The 22,434-nt window shown below is 33.6% G+C and overlaps 1 protein-coding gene across 1 annotated transcript; it reads right to left on the bottom strand.

Annotated features, from left to right (window-relative positions):
• Positions 1-2,510: 2,510 nt before the first annotated feature.
• Positions 2,511-6,619, bottom strand: LOC111394332 (uncharacterized protein Os08g0359500). Its single transcript, XM_023020094.1, has 6 exons — positions 6,470-6,619; positions 5,640-5,826; positions 5,228-5,390; positions 3,867-3,904; positions 3,526-3,775; positions 2,511-2,874 (listed from the first exon to the last, which is right to left on the bottom strand). The coding sequence occupies exons 1-6, from the start codon at positions 6,472-6,474 to the stop codon at positions 2,789-2,791; spliced, it is 729 nt and encodes a 242-aa protein (XP_022875862.1). The 5' UTR covers positions 6,475-6,619; the 3' UTR covers positions 2,511-2,788.
• Between the last annotated feature and the right edge of the window lie 15,815 nt (positions 6,620-22,434).

The raw sequence follows: 22,434 nt of genomic DNA, 5'->3' as shown, positions 1-22,434 counted from the left end.
CTTGTTCTTGTACTTTAATCTTTGTCAATTACAATTTTACCTATGGTATGCACGCACACATGGTTCCTTCGAAAAATGGGCGAAAAATCCAGAGTTCCTAAGATCAAAATTATATTTAGAATCGCTAAAACGTACCAAATTTATTTAAGCATTTAAATACTATTAGCAACGCCTACGTCCCAACGCCATTCTCTCCCCCTCTCAATATATGCATACGATCTTATCACTTTCTAAAGAATTTCAAGTAGCAGGGACTAATCTATGTACTTCTAACGAAAACATTTGACTCTATATTTTAAAACTCATTTTTCTTCGAAGTCATTTTCAACTACACGTTTTATAAAATTCACAATTTATATCAATTTTTTTTTTTTTACCATTCATTTAAACTACTTTTTTTTCCTAAATATAGTAAAAGCTTCTTCTTTTTTTCTTTTTTTTTTTTAAATAACCAAACTGAACAAGGGCTAAATCAACTTAATATGTCTCGTCCCATCCCGAGCTTGGACATATTGTTGAGACTTCTAATCACAAACAACGTCAATTAATTCGCAATTACGAAGTGGGCCACAATTTCGAACTTCTTTAATAAATATACTTAATAGTTAATGTACTTAACATAATTAACTGAATTTTTAAACCCAAAAAAACAAATTAATTATTGTATAAGGTTCTATTTTTCATCGTGTAAAAAAGATACAAACCTTATTTAGTATGTCGGTCATCTATTCAATCTGAAATTGAGTCTTGTTTGATTTCTAATATCGATTTTAAATTTCTTTGTTCAAATCAATATCTATGTCAGACTTTCCTTCTTAGTTGTTCTGTTCAATTCATTCTTCTGTCCGAGAGCACTATACAACAAAGAGTTGTATGTCTACGATCTGGAATTACTCTTAAAGGAGAATCTATTGATTCTCTTCCAACTGGTTGGATAGTAAGTGCGATGATTTACTAGGTCTCTTGTTCAAGTCTAAGTTGACACCACATCCATGCCGAAGACAACAAGGCAATCATTACACCATTTGTGCGCGTTGCTTTTTATGCGATAAGAAATTTCGCTACTTTAAAACAGTTAAAGAGTTACTATCGCCGTTTATCAGGGTCTCCAATTCAAAACAACTTCTCGTCTTCAAGCACCGGGCAAGTGTCAAGACTCTTAAGCATAGTGAGAGTAGGAATACTTGATAACATGCAGTCAATCCAAGCTAAACAATATGTAGACCAGAGCACTCAGACAATTCACTTTGAAGTTTCAGATCTCCTTCATTTGTACTTTTAGGCTTTTGTTTACATTTTTCGAAAGAAGCACTTGGGTCTTCATTCAATTTTGTCTTTCATATGGAGGACTCTCAATTTAACTCAGGGAGCCAAGCACATTGGTCAACTAAAAGTGAATAGAGATTAATGCAATAGATAATCAACCATCTCACTCGAACTCAGTAGGGACCCAAGCACATTGATCAACTAAAAGTGAATAGAGATTAATGCAATAGATAATCAACCAACCATCGAGAACCGAAGGTCTTATTCCACGTCGTAGCTTATTGTATAAGGTTCTATTTTTTCAAAGTAATTGATATCATGTACAAAAGATACAATTTAAACTCACTTCAGAGGGTTGTAAACAAAACAAGTTAATTTTTAACTAATAGTCATTAAATAAACGGCTTTTGAATTTACAGTTAAAAGGATTGAATTTCATTTCCTATGTATAAAAATGAAACGAAAGTATATATAAGCAAAGCAGTCTAGACTATTTACCTCCCCAAGATTGGTTGATTAGTCATCATGGCTTGAAACAGGTTCAAAAGATCATCTATATGAAGTTTTTACTATTCGTTAAGACGGATGCAGTGCCATAATGGAAGGTTAACAAAAGTGAGTGGATTGTTAAGAAAACCAAGATACACGAAGGATTAGTAATGGAAGTTCTAACAAGATGTACCTAAAAGGAATTTAAATTGGGGCTCTAAGTTGATGGAAACGATTGAGTACTCCCCGTGATTTCAATCTAGAGTATGCTCCTATCCACTGAATAAATAACTATCAAGAACGAAACAACTGTTAATAAATCTCATCCCGTGTTTGGACTTGGGCACAAAACAATAGCTATTCCTTGCATCCTTAAGAGTTATTAATGTCCCCCTTCTTGGAAAGAGGAGAATAAGAACGAAATAAACCCGAAAGAATCTATTTTTATTCTCTCTTTTCTATATACCTACTTTATTGAGAGAGAATTCTTGTCACGATGCATGAATTAATGCAATGTCTAATTCTTTTTTGTAATGGAAAATGATAGGTGGAAATAGATGTGGAAATTTCTGATTTCTCATGCTATGCTTTAAAATCCTACAACAAATTCACATTTTTTCTCTCCTGCTTATAAGCTCTAAAAATCAAAGCCCCATAAACAAAAGTAATTATGCTCCGAAACTACAGACCATGGACAGCAGGCATTCTAGTTCCCCAGACCAGGAATTTGCACTTAGAAGAATACTATACCAATATGTAGCATCATTGCATGCATTTCATTTCGTCTTTTCAATAGAATGCGAAGTAATTTGTAGTTCAAAACCATTCAATACAAAATCCACTCATAATTTGGCTAAGATACAATACCTCAAAATGGATAGACAAACGTCTGCCCGGAGGACGAATAGCAATATTTCTTCAGCACAAATAACATATAACATAATCTTCGTTCTATTAGGAAATGCATGCATTCGTTATGTTACCAAATGTAAAAACTCCAGCTGAAAGCACAAGGCCTGAATTACACAATCATTTAACTAGAGGCAGATCCGGTTTTGCCCTCTGGGGCTTCAGCTACCTTGTCATCAGCTTTCTCTGCAGGTTTTCCGACTTCTTGGCCTGTAATAGCAGAAGGTGAGAGAATTCACACGACAATAATATTAGTGTGACCAAATCTCAAGTACAAACGCATCGCATGTATATTTCTCTTAATAATGGTCAAAGTGGAAATTCTGCTGTCACATATACTGGTCCACTTGTACACTACCAAACAACACAATGCTAATGGAGGGTGGCAAACCACAAACAGAACAAAATAAGAAAAAATGTATGTACCAGTTAACCACGGTCACTTTTTGGCCATTGGGTGGGCATGGGTGTCACAAAAAGTTAAAAGTAACAGAGAAAATTTGAGGGAAGGGGGTTTAACTCCCCTCTTGATTCCTTTTACCTATAAAAGCCTTCAGGGAAATTAAAATTCACTTTTCACCTTAATTAGTATTCAAATACTAATAACATATCATCTTAGGTGCACCATAACCGTGGAAGTATCTAGCACAGCCTAGAGTAGAATAAAAATTAGCCGCCCATTACAAGAACCAAGTCTGACTCATTTAGTCTATATATCATGAAAAGAACGACCAATTAAGAACCCATGGAGAAAGTTAATCGATACCAGAAACATAACCTAGTAACAAAACAAGCATACAAACATGTTAAAACACCCTGTCACAGAGAACACATCATTCCACATCTAGACGAATTCAGTACCTTCATCGTCACTATCCTCAAAGTCGTCCCCCATAGCATCACCTCCCAGACCACCCATGCCTCCAAGGCCACCCATGCCTTCCATGCCACCCAGTCCTCCAAGGCCACCCATGCCTTCCATGCCACCCAGTCCTCCAAGGCCACCCATGCCGCCCAGTCCTCCAAGGCCACCCATGCCACCCATTCCTCCAAGGCCACCCATGCCGCCCATTCCTCCAAGGCCACCCATGCCTCCCATGTCACCAAATTTCTGTAAAATGCATCAAAACAGATAAACATCAAAGGAGATCATAACGAGGAAAATACCAAATTCTGATGATAATGAACAAAGAAATCCTTACCGAGAAATCCATACCACCCATATCTAAATCTGCAGGACCTGATCAAATTATGAAGAGGAAATTAAAAGTAGCACAATTAGGATTTTTTCGGCCTCGTTAAAAGAATTAGCAAGTATATCTCCACACATAATTGGCAACCCTTTTTTCCTCATAAGTAAATAAAACTACTTAGTTTGGCAACTAGGGGATGGCTAATTACTTATTTCCTACTTTAACCAACAAAACAACATAAACATGCTTAGTATTTAATAATTATAGTACAAAAACCATTAAGAATAATAGTATAATTATAATTTATATAGGAAAATTTATAAAATTAATGGATTCTAAGATTGAACTAAAAAACATTAAATAATATTTATTTATGCTCAAATTTATTAAATTAGCATAACATACAAGAAACATTATTTTATGATACATTATAAAGAATTTTATAATTTGCATTACAATTAACATAGCTTTAAAAAAAATTTGTTTATCATTGAGAAATTAGTATAATAAACGTTTAATAAGTATATTTCATTTATATAATCCAATTAATATAAAATACAAAATAAGTTATGCCCAAGTTTAATAGCAATTACTGTATATTTGTATACTATTTGCTTAGCAAATCTCTTAAATATCAAAAAATAAAAATTATAATTGCAAGAATAAATTTTTAATTGATAAATTGAAAAAAATTTAAAATTTGAATTTGAATGAAACAGAAAATATTCATTAATTTATTCAACAATCTCACATTTTATTTTAAACATTTATTTCAAACAACTTATAAAATATTAAACCCCCATTTGGTAGCAATTTCACTCCAAAAAATCAATTTTTCAGTTATTTCACTATTTTAGCAGTCATTTTTAACTTCCTTACTCACAAATGGGACCCACTTTTTTATTGAACGGTTAAAAAATCAAGTCTCATAATCACTACCGAACAGGCCTTTAATCATGAAAGCTTCATCTAATGTATTGAGTAATAAATATTAAAAAATAATACCATATACTTCCCTATTTAGATAAAAATTAGATTTTTAGTAGAATTTGATAATGGTTGATGAAATGTGTTTGTTGCGTGTGGTTGAAAATGAGTTTAGGGAAAAAATGAGTTTTAAGAAATGGGGGCCAAACAGAGGCGTAGTATGCATATCATTATAACATGAAAACATCACAATGCCATTTTTGCTCATTTGACATAATCAGTATTGTTTAAAAAATAAAATTATTAAGTATATTACCCAAATATAGTATCACGAGTACAGTAAATCATAATAAAATTCAACTAGGCCAGACAAGCCCTTACTCTCCTCTCAAATTTATAAAATTTGTACACAACCACTATAAAGAGAATAAAATAAAACGTACCAGAACTAGCACCATCCTCATCTGCATCAACCCATTTATCCCAATCTACTTTAAGATAGTGAGGCGCCTTCTCATTTCCACGCAATAATTTGTCCCACCATTTCTTCTCCGCTTTCTCAAATACACAGAATATATTTCTCACGCCTATGTTTATTTTGCTTTCCTGAAAAACACCAATTGTAACCACAAAACATAACTCAGTGACAAGTGGATAAAATTGAGATTGAAGTCCCATTGTATAACTAGAAGCATACAAAAAATGCATACTGCAGGGGAAAAAACTAACTTTGTCTTTAGAAGTTGAATTCATAACAAGTCACATTATTTCATAATTATTCCTTGTAAATCCACATGACAAGCAATCCACTTGCACTATATGCAAGGTTTAAGAAAATTTGACAAAGCCTCTCACCTCTAAATTAACTTTATCGTGAAGATCCAGTTTCAGTTCGTAAGGTTTGTTGTCAGCCCCTGCAGTAGCAGAGAATGTAAAAACTCCTTCTGGATCGAGATTGACCTTGCTGTCTTTAGCATCTGGAAGCACCACTGTAATATATACCTTGTCCTCCCTTTGTGCCCACTTGACCTCAGGATGCCGACTGCATAACAGAAAACATATTTGCAGATAATTCCCTAGGAAAAGTTGAATCAAGATTACTCTTCAGGGTAAATATTCAAAGTACACTTGATGCATTGTTTATTAGAGGCATGTCAATATGCTCTTATTGATTATAGAATAATACTTGCAATCATTTTATTTTTTATTTTTTTAGTAATCAAACAAAAACATACAAATAGTTAACATTCTTTTTTTGGGGTAACTGTAAATATTTCTAGCAATATTTAGTTTAATTATTAAATAAATAAGAAAAAAATCTTAAAATACTACTTAAACATTTTTTTAATTAAAAAATATACATATTTTTCTTTAAATATACATATTGTTCTTTGAATTAGACTTTTTGAATATTTTTACTTCTGATTACGCCCGTGTCCGTATGAGAAACAGAAATTTCTAAATTACATGAATTTTAAAATAATTAAACATAAATTTGCAGAAAAAAACATCTAGCAGAAACTGAATTCATGCGAATAAAAATATAAATATTAAAATGGAAAGAATTGTCAAACATATGCAAAGCAAGCAACTTCTAGTAAATTTTCAGATAAAGAAGAAAGAAACAGTTCTTCGATTTTTGCAAATGGAACCGCAAATTTAATATAGAGAAGCAAAAATCTTACCTCATGTTTAAGTTTTCGATTTCTTAAAGGAGGAAAGAGAGAACGAAAACCCTAGAAGCAAAGTAGCAAAAATTGTAGGGCACGTTCAGTGCCCAGTGTGCTCCTTATATACAGGAAAACTTGCACTATCGGCCCTCAGGCAATTGGTTAATTGGGAAGTCAGTCTCCAACCTTTCAAAAGGAACAAATTGAGGGCTCTAAATATTCATGAACCAGCATTGATCATTGAGCTAAATTAATCTGGACAAATGACAGCCAGCAATAGCACTAATGGGAGTGAAAAAAACTGATTTAGTAGTTTATTTCTGAACTAATCTTGGGTTCCCAACTTTTCTATGTGTAATACCCGTGTCCTTAATCTTTAGTTTGCGCCAAATTGTATCCCCAACCTTTTACATTGTGTGCAAAGTATTCCAACTCGACGAAAAACGTCTAAATAGATGGTAATTTTTTTTGCCTACAGTAGATAAAATGATCTTCGTTGCACATTTCAAGATTGAAAGAATAATTAGAAATAAAAATTAAAAAAAATAAATCTAAAATCATGCTCTACCATTAACCATTTTGAGTCACGTTGTGGTTCATTGACTTTAAAAACTCAAAAACCAAAAGATTTTCGATAAACACCAATCCATAGTCTTGTTAGTATCGTAAGGCTTGTAATCAAACAAAGAAGCGTCGAAGAACTTTTAAGGAATTATTTATTATAAAATATAGTAACGATATAATTTGAATTTATTCAAAGAATTATAAAACAATTGATTATTAGGCTCGAAATTAATTAAGGGTGTATTTGATTGCGAGTATAGAATTTACATATAAAGAAAATAAATTATTTGCACGAAAATTGTCAATTAAATGTATTTTTGATTGGTTTTATTTTTAATTTAGAATATATTACACTTGTCATCTTTTATTAGTAGGTAGATGAGAGAGAAAGAGTGAGTGAATTGCTTGAAAAATAAAAATATACTCACCCAAAGAAAATATTTTCATCGTTTTCAAGGAAAATATGTCACATAACCAAAAGTAGAAAAATATCTTTCATAAAAAAGATACCAATCAAACAGCACAAAGTAAGAATTTGAATGAAAAATTGACATTTTTCATTAGAAATATTGATAATTAAATACACTCTAAGTGTTTCATTCTGTAACTCATCATTTCACACAGCATGTGCCATAAGAAAATTCTTTTTAGAAGTGTTCACTCAACATGTAAGTTGAGGAATGCATTAATTATGAGATTGAAAAGAAATATAAAGCCTCACCTATGCTCAATGTTGTGTTTGCAGGATTTGGCTTATGGTGGAGATGGGGGTACGACGGGTTAGTAAAGAAGACAAGGTGTTTATTATGATTTTGTTTTGTTTTTATTTTACTTATTAGTTTTATATGAAATGAAAAGGAAAAATAGAGCGTCGTCTATGAGTTATGTTTTGTTGTGGCTTTGGCTTGTGACGGAGACAAAGAATAGGACACGTCAATGAAGAAGATACAGTATTATATTGATTTTTTGCCTTTTTGTTTTTATTTTTTTAAATTGTTTAAAGTAAGGGTAAAACCATCTCTATAATAAAATTTTGAAAAGTGCTGCATGTACATAATAATCTACATAATGATGTTCATAATTACACATGGCGCTGGATCTAACCTTTAATTCAAATACCACACTTGCACATCAACAATTAGATGATTGCCACATCACATTACGGACACCATTATATGCAATAATTATGTACAAGTAGAATTTTCCTAAAATTTTTGGCATCGTCCTTGATGACGGGTAAGATTCTTCACTAGAGATGCAAGTGCTACTTAAATGCTAGGTTTTAAAAGATGAGGATGAAAATGCAACATAGTTCAAAGATTTGAGACCATTTTTTTGGGGATTTTGTTTAAGAAGCCTAGTCAACCATAATCTTTGGTAAAATAGCCTATATCAATACTTTTTGTTCAAGTAGTCCATAGTATATTTGATTATATATTAAAAGTCTTAAATACCCTTAAACTGAAATGACTAAAATGTCCAATTTGGAAATGAATATTACCCAAATCCCCAAATATAAATCCCTAAATCCCCTTCATTTCTCTTGTTTCCAAATCCATTTTCACCATATTAAACCCACCTTCAAATTCAGCTTTATTCTTCTTCATATACATTATTCTTGCTTACAATGAATGATTGCATGTTGAAATTCCCTTTCTTGAACCAAAAACAAATGAAATAGTGCAAATTTTGGATGTGGGTTAGCAAGAATCGATGTCACACAGTTGAAGGTGAGTTTTATAAATTGAAAATTATCGATTTGTTGTTATTTTTTAGTTGTATACTATGAGAAAAATCAATTGGGTAATTAAAATTTGCTGTAAAATATTGAAACGGAATGGTACCGTTTCTCAGTAGTTGGATGCCCTTTTTTCCCAGCTGGTTGCCGTTTTAATAAGACAGTGGTGGTATTGATATATTTGTTGGCAAATTAGTAGTTTCCCCATTCTTTTATAGCATTTTATTATCATAAATAAATTTAAACGACACATACATATTTTAAACTACTGAATGCCATTTTGTTCTGCTTAAAGCTGTTATGTAACAATATGAGTGGCCTTTTATTTGTTATTGAAGTTGTGATTCATAGTATTCAGTTTTGACATTTAATGGAGTAATATATTTTTTTTTTGTTGAATTGCAGATATGGACTCTGGTGCAATGATTGTTATTTGTTATTTTGTTAAATTTGAAAAGAGTGATGAAGGTTGATGGATTTGGAAATGGATAGGAAATGATAAAGACACCACAACAAATATTTTTGTATAAAAAATAATCTCATATGCAGAGTTGTATAACGAAGTTCGAAAAGCAGTTAAGGTTGATCCCAATGTGTGTGACATCGAGATGAAATTTTTCGTTCCCGACATGGCAAAATTATTAGTTCCGCCAATGAAGATTACTTGCGATATGGATGTTAGTTGGTTTCTTTCTTTGCATGACAAAGTTCCAATTTGTGTAACCTTTGTAGAAAATGGTTATGTTGATCAAAAAGACATGGATGTTTGACATTGTAAATATTCAGGATAATCATGAATACAATTCAAATGTTGTTGCAACTAACAATTCGGTGGACATGGATGAATTTTATATGCAAAATGATCAGTCCGATAACAATTATATGCGACCGTTGTCTCCATGTAATCAAAATTGTGAAAACGATTTTGTCAATTTTACAAGTGATGATTATTAGGATGGGGGTAGAAGTAGTGCATGACAACTACATAGATGATTCTCATGTGATAAATGAAGACAATGTTACTCATAATACACATTTTACATTGGTAGATGAGATCATTGGCATTTCCCAAGTTGTTGCTTGTCCAAATCCTTGTAGAACATCAGTTAAGATTCCTGGTGTCGATGATGTGCACGTTAGCCAAATTTTTCGCAACAAGAAGGATCTTCAGGCATCACTACAAATGCTTGCTGTAAGAAACTCTTTTGAATTTAAGGCCACTAAGTCAAATTAGAGTACATATGTAGTAGTTTGTGTTGAGGAAATTTGCAAATAGCGTTTGTGGGCAACACGATTGAAGGAAAGTGAGAAATTTGAAATTCAAAAGTATTCACGTTATCATAATTGTTCATTGGATGTTCGCCACAAAGATCATAGACAAGCTAGTTGTTGGATGATAGGAAAACACATGATGTCGAAGTTTGAAGATCTCAACATTATATACAGACCTTCGAACATTCAAAATTATAATCGTCAGGAGTTTGGCATAGATATAAATTATTATAAGGCATGGATGGCTAGAGAATGTGCTATAGAGCTATTAAGAGGTTCACGTGATCTTAGTTATGATAGATTGGCCAAGTATTGCAATATTCTGAAGAAGAAGATTCCCGGTACGGTGACGTTCATTAAGGTTGATAATGAGAACCGATTCAAATACTTTTTTATGGCTTTAGAACCAAGCATACGTGGTTTTCCCTCATCAATAAGACATGTCATTTCTGTGGACGGAACATTTATGAAATCAAAATTTCGAGGTACGTTACTTGTTGCCATGTAGATGCAAATTTTCAGATATATCCTCTTGCATTTGGCATTGTTGATTCTGAAAATGATGCATCATGGACTTGGTTTTTCGATAAGTTGTTTCAGGTAACGGGTATGTTGGAAGGGCTTGTTTTCATTTCTGATCACAAGGATAGCATTGGTAACGCTATAAAGATTGTTTATCCTAATGCACATCATGGATGTTGCATGTGTCATTTACAACTAAACATAAAGTCAAATTATCATAAGGCCGATATTCTGCCATTGTTTATGGCAATTGCAAAGGAGTATAGTTTGATTAATTTTGAAAAATCAATGACAAATCTATATCGTAAAAGTCCGGTAGTTGGACAATACCTAGAAAAGAAAGTTGGGTATGAATTTTGGTCCCGAGCACATTTCAAAGGAGTCCGTTACAATATTATGACAACTAACAATGCAGAATCTTTGAACTCGTTATTCAAGAATGCTCAGGAGTTTCCAGTACTTGCTATGGTTGAGCAAATAAGAAAAACTTTATAGAAATGGTTTTATGAAAGACACATTGAGGCGAAAAAATGTGCAACTAACTCTAACCCCGCCCATTGAGAATAAAATGCGTAAAAAGTAAATGATGCAAAAGGACTGATAGTAGTACCAATAAATGAGTATGAGTTCCACGTCAGTGTTGAGAATGAAATGCATATCGTAAACTTGGAGGCAAGAACCTGTAGTTGTATGGAATTTGATTTGGAAAAGCTTCCTTGCAAACATGCACTTGCAACAGCGAAATTTAAGGGAATATCTTGGTACAGTTTGTGCTCACCTTATTATACCAGTGCTAGTTGGAAACAATTATATGTTGAATGTATATATCCAGTGGCAAATGAGGTTGACTGGGAAATCTCCAATCAGCCAAAGGTGTTACCACTCCTTTCAAATTGACGACAAAGTAGACGCCTAAAAAATCGTCGAATTCCATCAAGAGGAGAGGGAAAAAAGACTCGTAAATGTAGTAGGTGTGACCAGAGGGGCCATAATCGTCTGACTTGCAAAAATGCTCTACACTAGCTGATAGATGCATAGAACATTTTTTGTTTAACATAATCTTGAAATTATAATAGATTATGATGATTTTTGATATATTGTGATAGTTGTCTGACAAAGTATGATAGCTACTTCAGACAGATTTTTGAAAAATATGACAGCATCACAGTTTGTTCAGACCAAAACGGCATCAGGTCGTTTTAAATGTATGGGTGCTATGTCTACTCATTTCGTGTTCATTTTTGTTCATTCACGTTTGTTATGGATGAATGGATGTTAATCATTTATTTAATCTTTACATTGTGATATATTTTGATCAATTATAATATATTTGTAAGTCAGATTCTGATAAAAATGATAGCAGCACTATTTGTTTAGTCAAAAACGGCAGCTGGCGTTTCAAACTTATGGGCGACGTTTCTACTCATTTCGTGTCCGTTTGGTGCAATGAAGCCGTAACCACTTGAAAATTGAAGAACAAATGTTCGAATTACATTTTTCCGTTACGATCAACACATTTGTCCGAACTATAGTGAATTTCTCTATAGTCCCATCGACTACACTACACTTCACTTGACAATGAAGAACAACATAAGAGGCAAGTGTGGTATGTAAATCATAGCACGTGTAGTCATTCAATGTGTCCCGGACGTGTATCATGTCCCAAATATCGTTGCGCTAGTTTCGGAGTGAAACCGGTACCTCCGGACCCAAAACGACAGTTGGACGTTTCAAATGTATGGGCGACGTTTCTACTCATTTCGTGTCCATTTGGTGCAATGAAGCTCGTAACCACTTGAAAATTGAAGGACGAAGGTTCGAATTACATTTCGTCGTTACAATCGATACATTTGTCCGAACTATAGTGAGTTTCTCTATGGTCTCACCAACTACACTACACTCCACTTGACAATGAAGAACAACCTAAGGGGCAAGTGTGGTATGCAAATCATAACACGTGTAGTCGTTCAACGTGTCTCGGACGTGTATCCTATCCCAAACATCGTTGCGCTAGTTTCGGAGTGAAATCGGTACCTCCGGACCCAAAACGGCAACTGGGCATTTCAAACGTATGGACAACGTTTTTACTCATTTCGTGTCCATTTGGTGTAATGAAACTCGTAAGCACTTGAAAATTGAAGGAGGAAGGTTCGAGTTACATTTCACCGTTACGATCGATGCATTTGTCCGAACTATAGTGGGTTTCTCTATAGTCCCACCGACTACATTACACTCCACTTGACAATGAAGAACAATCTAAGGGGCAAGTGTGGTATACAAATCATAGCACGTGTAGTCGTTCAACGTGTCCCGGATGTGTATCATGTCCCAAACATCGTTGCGCTAGTTTCGAAGTGAAACTGGTACCTCCTGACCTAAAATGGCAGCTGGGCGTTTCAAACGTATGGTTGTAGTTTAGGGTATAGGGTTTAAACCTATACTACAATTTTTCAACGTACAGTATTTTTAAGATATTTCAACATTAATTCACTAGTTTTGGAGTGAATTCGAGACTTCTTAATCCAAAACGACATATTGACGTTTTACTCATATGGGTGCCATTTTAGGAATACAGTATACAAAAAATCACGTGTAATCATTCAGTACATTCGATCCTGTTACAAGTATGACTGTCATTTAGGCTACACAAACCATAGCACATTTTGGTGCACTTTAGGAGAACACTTTAGTCGTATGACCCAAACAACATGCTGTCGTTTTAAACGTAGAACTGCTGTTTTTCATATAATAGTCTATTTTTCAACACCATATAAATAAGTTATGACAAACTGCATCTTCCTTTCAACCATGTCTACTTCAATATTTGAATGAAACATTCTATAATAAAAATAATATAATTTGTAAAAAAGACTAATCAACATCCAAAAAAAAGCTATCGTCCACACAAATCTGACTAGAGAATCAACATCCAAAAAAATAGACAAATCTAATTGATCAGCATCCAAATCTGAGTAAACAAAATCAACTTCCATAAATTTCATAGGAAGATTGATGAACATCCAAAACTGACTAGACAAAAATCAGCATCCGTGCACATGTTTTCCAACTAAATCATTTCAAAACTACCATTTAGACAAATATAACATCAGAGTTTAAATCTTCTAACCACATAAACGTGCAAAATATACCAAAAAAATAATTATGGATCGAAATGCATAGCAAAAATTTCAGCAGCTAGTTTCTTCCTCCAACTTTCAATCATAGCATTGGACATAAGTTTCACGTCTAATCCAGCCGATAAAAGCTCTATGAACTTGATAAAGTATATCCCACAATCTTCCCTACGAATATATATTTGTCATAATAAATATATGCACTCTCAAAATAAGTGAAATCTAAAAAATTTTAAAGATAGATTATTTTCGCATTGTTTTGTTGTGGAACGTCTGTATGTCGGTGCCATAAAAACTGCTTGTGAGGGTAGTTTTCCCCGAATAGAAAACTTTCTTTCATCATTCTAGGAATCACCTTTATAATTGGACGCATGATTTTCTGCAGTTTTTCAAAACGTGTCAAACTCTTCATGCTGTCATATACATATATAGTTCCTTCGGCAAAGTCCACTTTAAGTGCAATCCAGTGCTTCATTTCCACATTGCAGGGAATATACAAAGATGTACAAGAATCCCATCACTTGCTCCATTCTGGATTTTTACCATATATATATCTTGTCATATTTTTCATCCATTTAAAGTCTTCTACTGGCTTTTTTTGTTTCTTATGCAGCTCAAAATCTTCAAACCTCTTGGTGCACATGTTAGTAAAAGCACAATCCAAAATTGCACAATCTTATGGGAACACAATAGGATATGTATGTATTCGTGCCCTCATCAACAACAACGCTATGTCAACGTGCTGCAAATGTATAAAGCTATTTAAGAACGAAATGAAGTATGAGAAAAATATAGAATGCTAAAATACTTACATCACTATCGAGCCATTCAAATTGCTTCTGAATTTCAAGAAATGAACTTTTTGGCTTCGTGAACAACATCATTTCCACATGTTCACTGCATAAAATAAATCACATAAGAACATATATTACAACTTCACAAAAATAATTAATGTAAGAATAGTTACCTGTCAGGTGCATTAACCAACCAATTCTGTAAGTCATCTACCTTAGTCGGATCTAGCTTTCGAAATGGGTCAAATGCATTTACTTTGTGAAGCTTCCTCCACTTCTCCGGATTTGTAAACGGAGATTCAAGAACAAGTGACCTTTTATTGATTCTCATCCTGCGCTCAATCTGACTTGACTTATCAGACTCATCTTCTACCACTGTAAGGATAGACTCCATTACATCACCATGTGATATAAAATCCATCGGTACACATGTATCTCTCTTTTCCATACGAGTTTGATCATCATTCGACAAATCTGTTGCTTGTCTTTTCTCATTTTCCACTTCAATGGGATTTGGACAGTTATTCATATCATCTGCTTGTTTTTATTCATTGCCATCTGCGGACAACGTTGCTTCTTTTACAACAACTGGTTCATTTGCTAACACATAATCTTCCACTTCTCTCTCGTCATTGCCATCTTCATTCTCATCATTTTGAACTTCTACATGTACAAGTGGATCCTCATTTATATCACATGCTTCTCCAGTATTCATAAATTCACTACGAAAAGGATAGTGATATGTGTAAGGTGTTGTTGAAGGGTTAGAATTCCTAATCCACTCTACAACAAATGATATCTTCTCATCAATTTGTTTACACAGGGATGTAACACAATCAAACCTTTGGTCTATGTAAGATCGCATCTCGTCTATCTGCCCTTCATTTTTCCTCTCTAAAATCTCTATCATCTATAGTAACTGCATTCTCAATTCCTGAGCGAACTCATCTCTAGATGGATACAGAGATGGATATGATGTAGATGGCCCGGGATGAAATGTATGAGCATCTGTAGAAGTCGGTGGCCTATGAAAAGAAGATGGATCCCGAGGAGATGTAGAGGCATTAGGAGACTGGCAAGTTTGTTGAGGAAAATCAACACGAATGGACGAATCTGCTACATTTTCCTTATCCACAAAGATATCAACTGTTGGATCCTCTACTTCATCCTCGAATCAATGAATCTCTGTCCAATATGCTTTGGAAGCCTCTTTCGATGTAGGCTTCAATGTGCAATGAACAACAATCTATAGGAAAAATGAGAGGCCCACTTAGTTGTTATAAAGTATACTATATATTTTGATGTACATTTAAAATTTACTTACATTTGGTTCGTCCATACTTGCACCAATATCCTTGGAGTTGGGCATTTCAGAAGAATTCCATCCACATATTCTGGGGAGGTCAGCCTCCTGTAGATTCTCACCATATCTCCGTCCAATAGATGGTATGGCTTCATAGACCCAAATCTACATAAGATGCAAAATATTACAATATAAACAAAATGAATAATAAATTGTGATTTTAAAAACATTACCTACAAGGCGAGTGGAAATCCATAAATTGAATATGGATATTTCTCATTATGTATCAAGTATAACTTCACCAACGATTTTCAATCTCTCGTGAATACATCTATTGTATGGCCAAATGTCTTTCTCCCCCAAGGATAACTATTAAAAGCATCCAGGTCATCAACCATTGACAAGTGTTCTAAATTTATGTATGTGTAGCTTTCTTTGGGCAGTAGTACCGTTTCCAAAATATTTACAAGCCCAATTTTGTACTTATCTTCCATACGCACTTTGCAACTTTCAATAGCTTCCTTCAAATTGTACACCGTTATGCCTTTCTTACACTTTTTAAAGTGTTTCTTCACTAATCTATCATTAGTCACAATATGGGGCTCCAACGAAGGCTCCTCACTAGCTCTCAACCCCGTTATCAATGGGAACTCGTATAATGAAAATCGTGTTGGTTTACCTCCAATTGAAAACCAAATCTCATTTTGTTTTTTGGTTACCATCATTCTCAATAAAAGTTGGTGGACTAGCTGTGCTGAAAAAAGTATACACTTCATTCGATATAATTGTCCGAAATAAGATTCCATCAGCATTTCTTGATGAACATCATCTAACATTTCCCGAACATAGTCAAGTTTTTTAAGGGAAGACTTCTGCGAAGGCCTGACTTTAATTTTATGTTCAATGGGAATCACATAGTCAAATGAGCGTTTCATTTCTGTAATGAAAAACATAAAATGATTATGTTAAGTTATCAGAATTACATAAACGGCAGAGTGACATTTTCAGAATTTCTAAAGCAGACGTGAAGATTTCAATTGACTACTATCATTCTGCTGCAATCACAAGTTTCCACTAAAAGCATAGATGATAAAAAAACATTTTCGGCTGCAAATCACAAGTCTTTGCTGGAAATTTTCAACCAACTATACTCCAACCAAATAACTACTAAACTCATGACAAGTGCATTTCAGAATGAAAATAAACAATAGAAATACCAAAAATAAGATATTAAGTGAAAGAAATGAGAAGAAATAATAGTAGTACCTTCTAGATATCAGGTTTAGTCCATGACACCCAAAGAACATAAGTTTGACACAAAATATTAAGGATCAATTTAAGATGAACCCATTTATGAATTGGAATATAAATGCCTATTCTATGTGGGACTACAAGATAGACATTTTCATATGTACACAATAATTAAATGCCTGAAATATAGATAAGGATAGCTGAAAGTTCCTAGATATTATAAAGTCTATAAAAAAAACAAACTCAAGCAAGAAATCATTTAAAAATGATCAACCAACGGTTGGAGCTATGAATGGAATTGGTATTTTGTCCTAATTCTCATGGCCTCATTACCAAACAGTTGGGAGCCCATGAGAGCTGCAATTAGCAATTCAATCTGAAGTGCAAAATTGAAGTTTAACAATGTCAATTCAACCTGCAATTATTTCCTTGATAATTGGTTAAACTGGATAGAATCTCAGAAGTCGAAGGCTCTACAAGACAATATGATGAGTAAGTTGGTTTTTGTTTTACCAGTACATCAACCTTAACCTGTCAAAATATAGATTTAAAAGACCAAAAGAATTCTTATACTGAAATTAGGACAGGCCTATTTCATCTTGAAAGTTTCATTATAAAGAGGATGGTTACGGCATCTGCTAGTCTTCTGCCTCTCTTTCAATGTAAAATTCTTAGCTAACCATATGTCCATAGTCAACGAATGAAAGCATATAAATGTGAGATATTGGTGATTTTTTTGGAGTTCTACATCATAATCTATCATTTTATGATGCCAATGGTACTAGCTCAGTACACAGCAAAAACTACAATGGAAAAACACTTTGAGCTTACTAGATATTAATGGAACATTCATTATATAGGAAAGAGAATGTAAATCAGGAGAAAACGTATTCTGCATTTAAAGTAGAAAAGCAGCCAAATTAGTGCTTTCAAAATGTTTTAGTTCGTCAAAACCCAAAAAATATAATTCTTTCTTTTTTTCAAAATGCAACAACAGTCTAAAAGGCATTTTTGATCCAATCTTATTAACAGAAGTACAAACATTATATTCAAAGTATCTACGTGAAATACAACTAATATAAAAAAATCCACCAACCTTGGCAATGCCTTCAATTTGATCTAGCAAAGATATGATATGCCGTAAAGTAACAGATCGATACCATAATTGATGTCACTGCTTATTACGTGCTCCAAGAATGTTTTTTGCCACCACTAAATCAACCTTTAAGACCCCAATATCTTGACTAGATTCACTAAAAAATCGTAAAATCTGAAGGTAATAAATGATTAACAATAACAAAAAAAAAAAAGATGGTTGAACCGATTTATATACAAGAAAACAGGAAAAAATGATTCTTTTAACTCTAAATTAGCTAGTTCCCCAAAATTTAAAAAAAATCTCAAGGAAATTCGTTTCTATTCATTAGAGACTGTTATTTTAGAATTTTGCAAAATGCTGACTACTTTTAGTCACTAAGCTATTCCAAATCCTCAGTGAAAAAGACAAAACATATATCAGATAAAGTTTAAAAACACTAGATTAACTTATGATCTTGCAATTGCCTAAATATTGTAACTAAAGTAATTGAACCTGACTATGATTACTTTACAATTTATTCCTACTTAATTTGACTAATAGGTCTCTTCTTGAAAAATTATCATTGCTTCAAAAGTTAACTAAAGTTGCTATTATCGTTGCTATTGAATAGGATCTACCAAGTGGAACATTTTTGGTGCCTTATCAATGCTTTGATAAGATCAATTTGATCGACAGAACAAAGTATTGCTATTGAATATAGGCTTTTAATAGCAACAATAAGTTCTTTTACATTCAACTTAAAAGCAAAGATAAGTTCTTTTACATTCAATTTAAAACTAGTTAGGAGGTAGTCAAGACTTAGTACTCAACATGAATGTAGCTTTGGATACCAGAAAATGAAAATTTTACATGGTTTATTATGCATGAAAATACCCAAAAATCTAAGGTTTAAGAGGGTTATAGTTCTCCCATTTGCTATAGTTGAGATGCAAAGAGGATGTTGAACACGTCCTTCAAAATGCAAGATTTAAACTTTTCTTTCTAGAATGATTTTGTATTGTGATTGTTGGACTCTAACATTCAAGTATATACATAGGCATACAAATCACAAAAGAAAGAAGAATGTTAGGATTGTGCACCCAATGCATATTTGTATAAGTATATCAACTTTTCAAGGATATTAAACTAGATGTCTAAGAAATTAGGATATAAACCAACAACAGGGACATGGAACTAGACATAAAGGTGCCTACTTCTATACTAACAAAGTAGGGACCTCACAAAAGGTATATTAGGTCCGAAGCATTACTTAATTAAAAAAAAAAAAAAATCTCTTATAGAATGACATAATACCCCTCATTCAGTCAAGAAATTGAAAGCTTTAGAAAAGCAACTTGTAAATAGCAATATACCAAAATTTTACCCAAGTACACATGAACTTCTAAAAATTAGTATACCAAGGTTTTTCCATACAATTATTGGTCAGCCAATAACTCTATATATCGCTAAAAATTTCATACCTGAGGATAGTCTAATAGGCTATTGGTTCTTGGAAATGGAACGAGGGAATAACTTTTCAATGATTCGCGACAATGGAGGTAGCGATTCACGAGGGGGCAGTACTAGTTAGCAACCGTATGGCGTAGTGTCGTTCAAGAGGAAGTTCTCAAAAGAGATTGTCGCCTTCTTCAAGAGAGGAGAAGAATTTAGGGTTATCAGTGTTTCATTCAATTTGGGCCAGGTCCGTAAGGAAGAAGGGAAATTGTAAATTTACTGTGATGGAATATGGATAATTAAGGTAATTTGTTAAATTTGATTAAAAATATTTATTTTAAAACTTTAATTCTGGTCAAAGGCTATATTTGCAAAATGTGTTATGAAAGTGGCTATTTGACCCAATTTCCACCTTTTTTTTCTTGATAAACAAAGTACGGAACTATTCCATTCCAGCTCTTGGTCTGATTCAACACAGCATGTCTCTGTATTTGTACACAATCTGTTCCATAAAAACTCAATCAGAATTTCCAATTTTGACACAGCGATGACTTTAATGTGTCATGGCGACGTTTTTTGATGCAAGCAAACTGTTCGATAAAATCCCTGACGGATAAAACTCAAACCAGTTTCCAATTTTACAAATACTAATCGCAGTAATGTTCCCAATACGTGATCGAACAATCTTTCACTTCCATCAGATGATTTCAAGATGTTGCAACGTGGAAAATTCAGCTACAAACGAGTTGAAAAACTACCCTTCTGCATTATGATCGGCTGGAATTCGGGTTATGTGGAGCTACCAAGAAGGCTTAGCAAGTCTGATAAAAAGACGTGTTAAATGATATTAATGAAGTGAAACGTAAAGCTAGATTGGTAAAGAAAGAGAGAGAAGTGGTTTGAGAGATCAGTTTACGCCCTCCTGAAAATGGGCTGTTGGTAAAAGAACTAATACCAGTTGCTCACGAAGTTTTAGCTGCCAGAAGTGAGTTATTCACTTGCATTTCCAGAGTTACTGATAGCATACCTATTTAATCTTGCAGGTACATATAAATTAGGTATGGGTTGGGCAGAGCTGTTTCCCATAATGAGCGGCTACAACTGGATCAAATTCCAGCCGTCATGGAACTTTCAGGCTGGTGTGGACACTCTCGAGTACCCAACAAGAAGAAGAGAATTCCCTGTTTACCCGTGTCGGGAAGATAGTAGATTTCGAAAAGAGGTTCCCAAAAAATGATTTATCCGGACAGGACAGACGCCTTCGGCTTTTGGGAGATGGCAGAGAGGCTGGATGACGGTGGAAAATCTTCGAATTTCCCTTATAAGGAACATATGTTAGGACTATAGCAAAATGATTACAACTTCGTCTTTGTAATATAGAGATAACAAAATAACAATAAACTCTCTCTCATAATAGGACGTTCTCTTCTAAACAAAGGAAAGACTACAAGCATTTAAAAGAAACCTCTCTCTCAAAAATTTCATTTCGATGGAGTAAGATTTGATAATATCACAACATCGGGGAATGGAATTATTGTCCGCAAATCATTAAGGAGAATTTTTTGGTAGCGATGTCCAAGCATTTTCCTTATTTTTATACCACTAAACACATTGAAGAGCTTGCAACGTTGCAATTCAATTGGCTAAGTATGTGTTTGAGCTACATTATTTTCAAAGAATACATTTTGGAATAGTAAATTGATGAAAAATTTATTATTAAAAAATGATGAAAATTTTTCTCTTTGCATGTAATATTATTTTATTGAATGATATTGCATCCATTGACAGGGTTAACTACCTCCCGTTTCTCGAAATACTTATCTTGCATGGGCCCATTCCTATTTATAAGTAGGGGTGGGCGTGGGTCGATTCGGTTCTAAAGAAAATCGAACCGAACCAAAATTTTCGAGTATCTAGTAAATGAAATCGTTGGGTCCAAATATAATTATGGAACCGTTCGGGTTCGATTCCATTCGGTTCAATTCAATTCCGTTCGGTTCTGTACTATAATTAAATTTTTTAACATTTATAATAACATTATATAAATACAACTAATGATATATTCAATGGTTTTGGAATGTCAGAGACTAGTAGACTACTTTGTTCAAATGATCGCTACTATCAAAGTTTCGGTCGGCGGAGGTCACAGCTTCGATCGGAGGTCATAGCATCGGTTGACGATTGTATATGTTTTGGAATGTTAGTGAGGCTGCGAGAGTGAGTGCAAGAGTTGAGACAACATTATGCACTTTAGTTTAGGCGTTTAGGGTTATTTAGTGGATTGGATCTTGTTGGGCTAAGAAATGAAACAATAAAATAGATAATTGGGCCAAAAATTAAAAAAATTAGAAATGAAACAAATTATTGGGCCAAAAATTTGAATTTAGAAATTGTTAATTTGTCAATTTGTTTAAAAAAATTAAAATTAAAATTAAAATAATTTGATTTACTCAATATAAAAAAAATTAGAAAGATTCGATTTTTCGATTCTTAGTCTAGAACCGAACAGTACCCGTCGATTCTCAATTCAGATACCCGTTCGGGTATTTAATTTGACAAGAATCGTCGAATTCAATTTAGTTCGGTTCGAGTTCGATTCAGTCGGTTCGGTTCAGAAAATTTGCCCAACCCTATCTGTAAGTGAATTCCCTTTCTAGGCAAAAGTTAATGATTATGTGTCCTATATATAAAGGGTTATGCTTTTTCAACATGTCATCAGACAATCGGCCAATGAGGGGCCGACGTGGACAAGGGCTTGTTTAAGAAGACAAATCCATATATAAAAAAGTAAAGCTATTTGCAGTCGCTCACTGCGACAGTTATCCTACGTGACATACACATGACAGGTAATTATTTGATGCATTAATGT

This window comes from Olea europaea, chromosome 1, assembly GCF_002742605.1.
Source record: "Olea europaea var. sylvestris chromosome 1, O_europaea_v1, whole genome shotgun sequence".
Lineage (NCBI taxonomy): Eukaryota > Viridiplantae > Streptophyta > Magnoliopsida > Lamiales > Oleaceae > Olea > Olea europaea.
The sequence above is the reverse complement of the archived record's forward strand: the minus strand, read 5'-3'. Positions and strand labels throughout refer to the sequence as shown.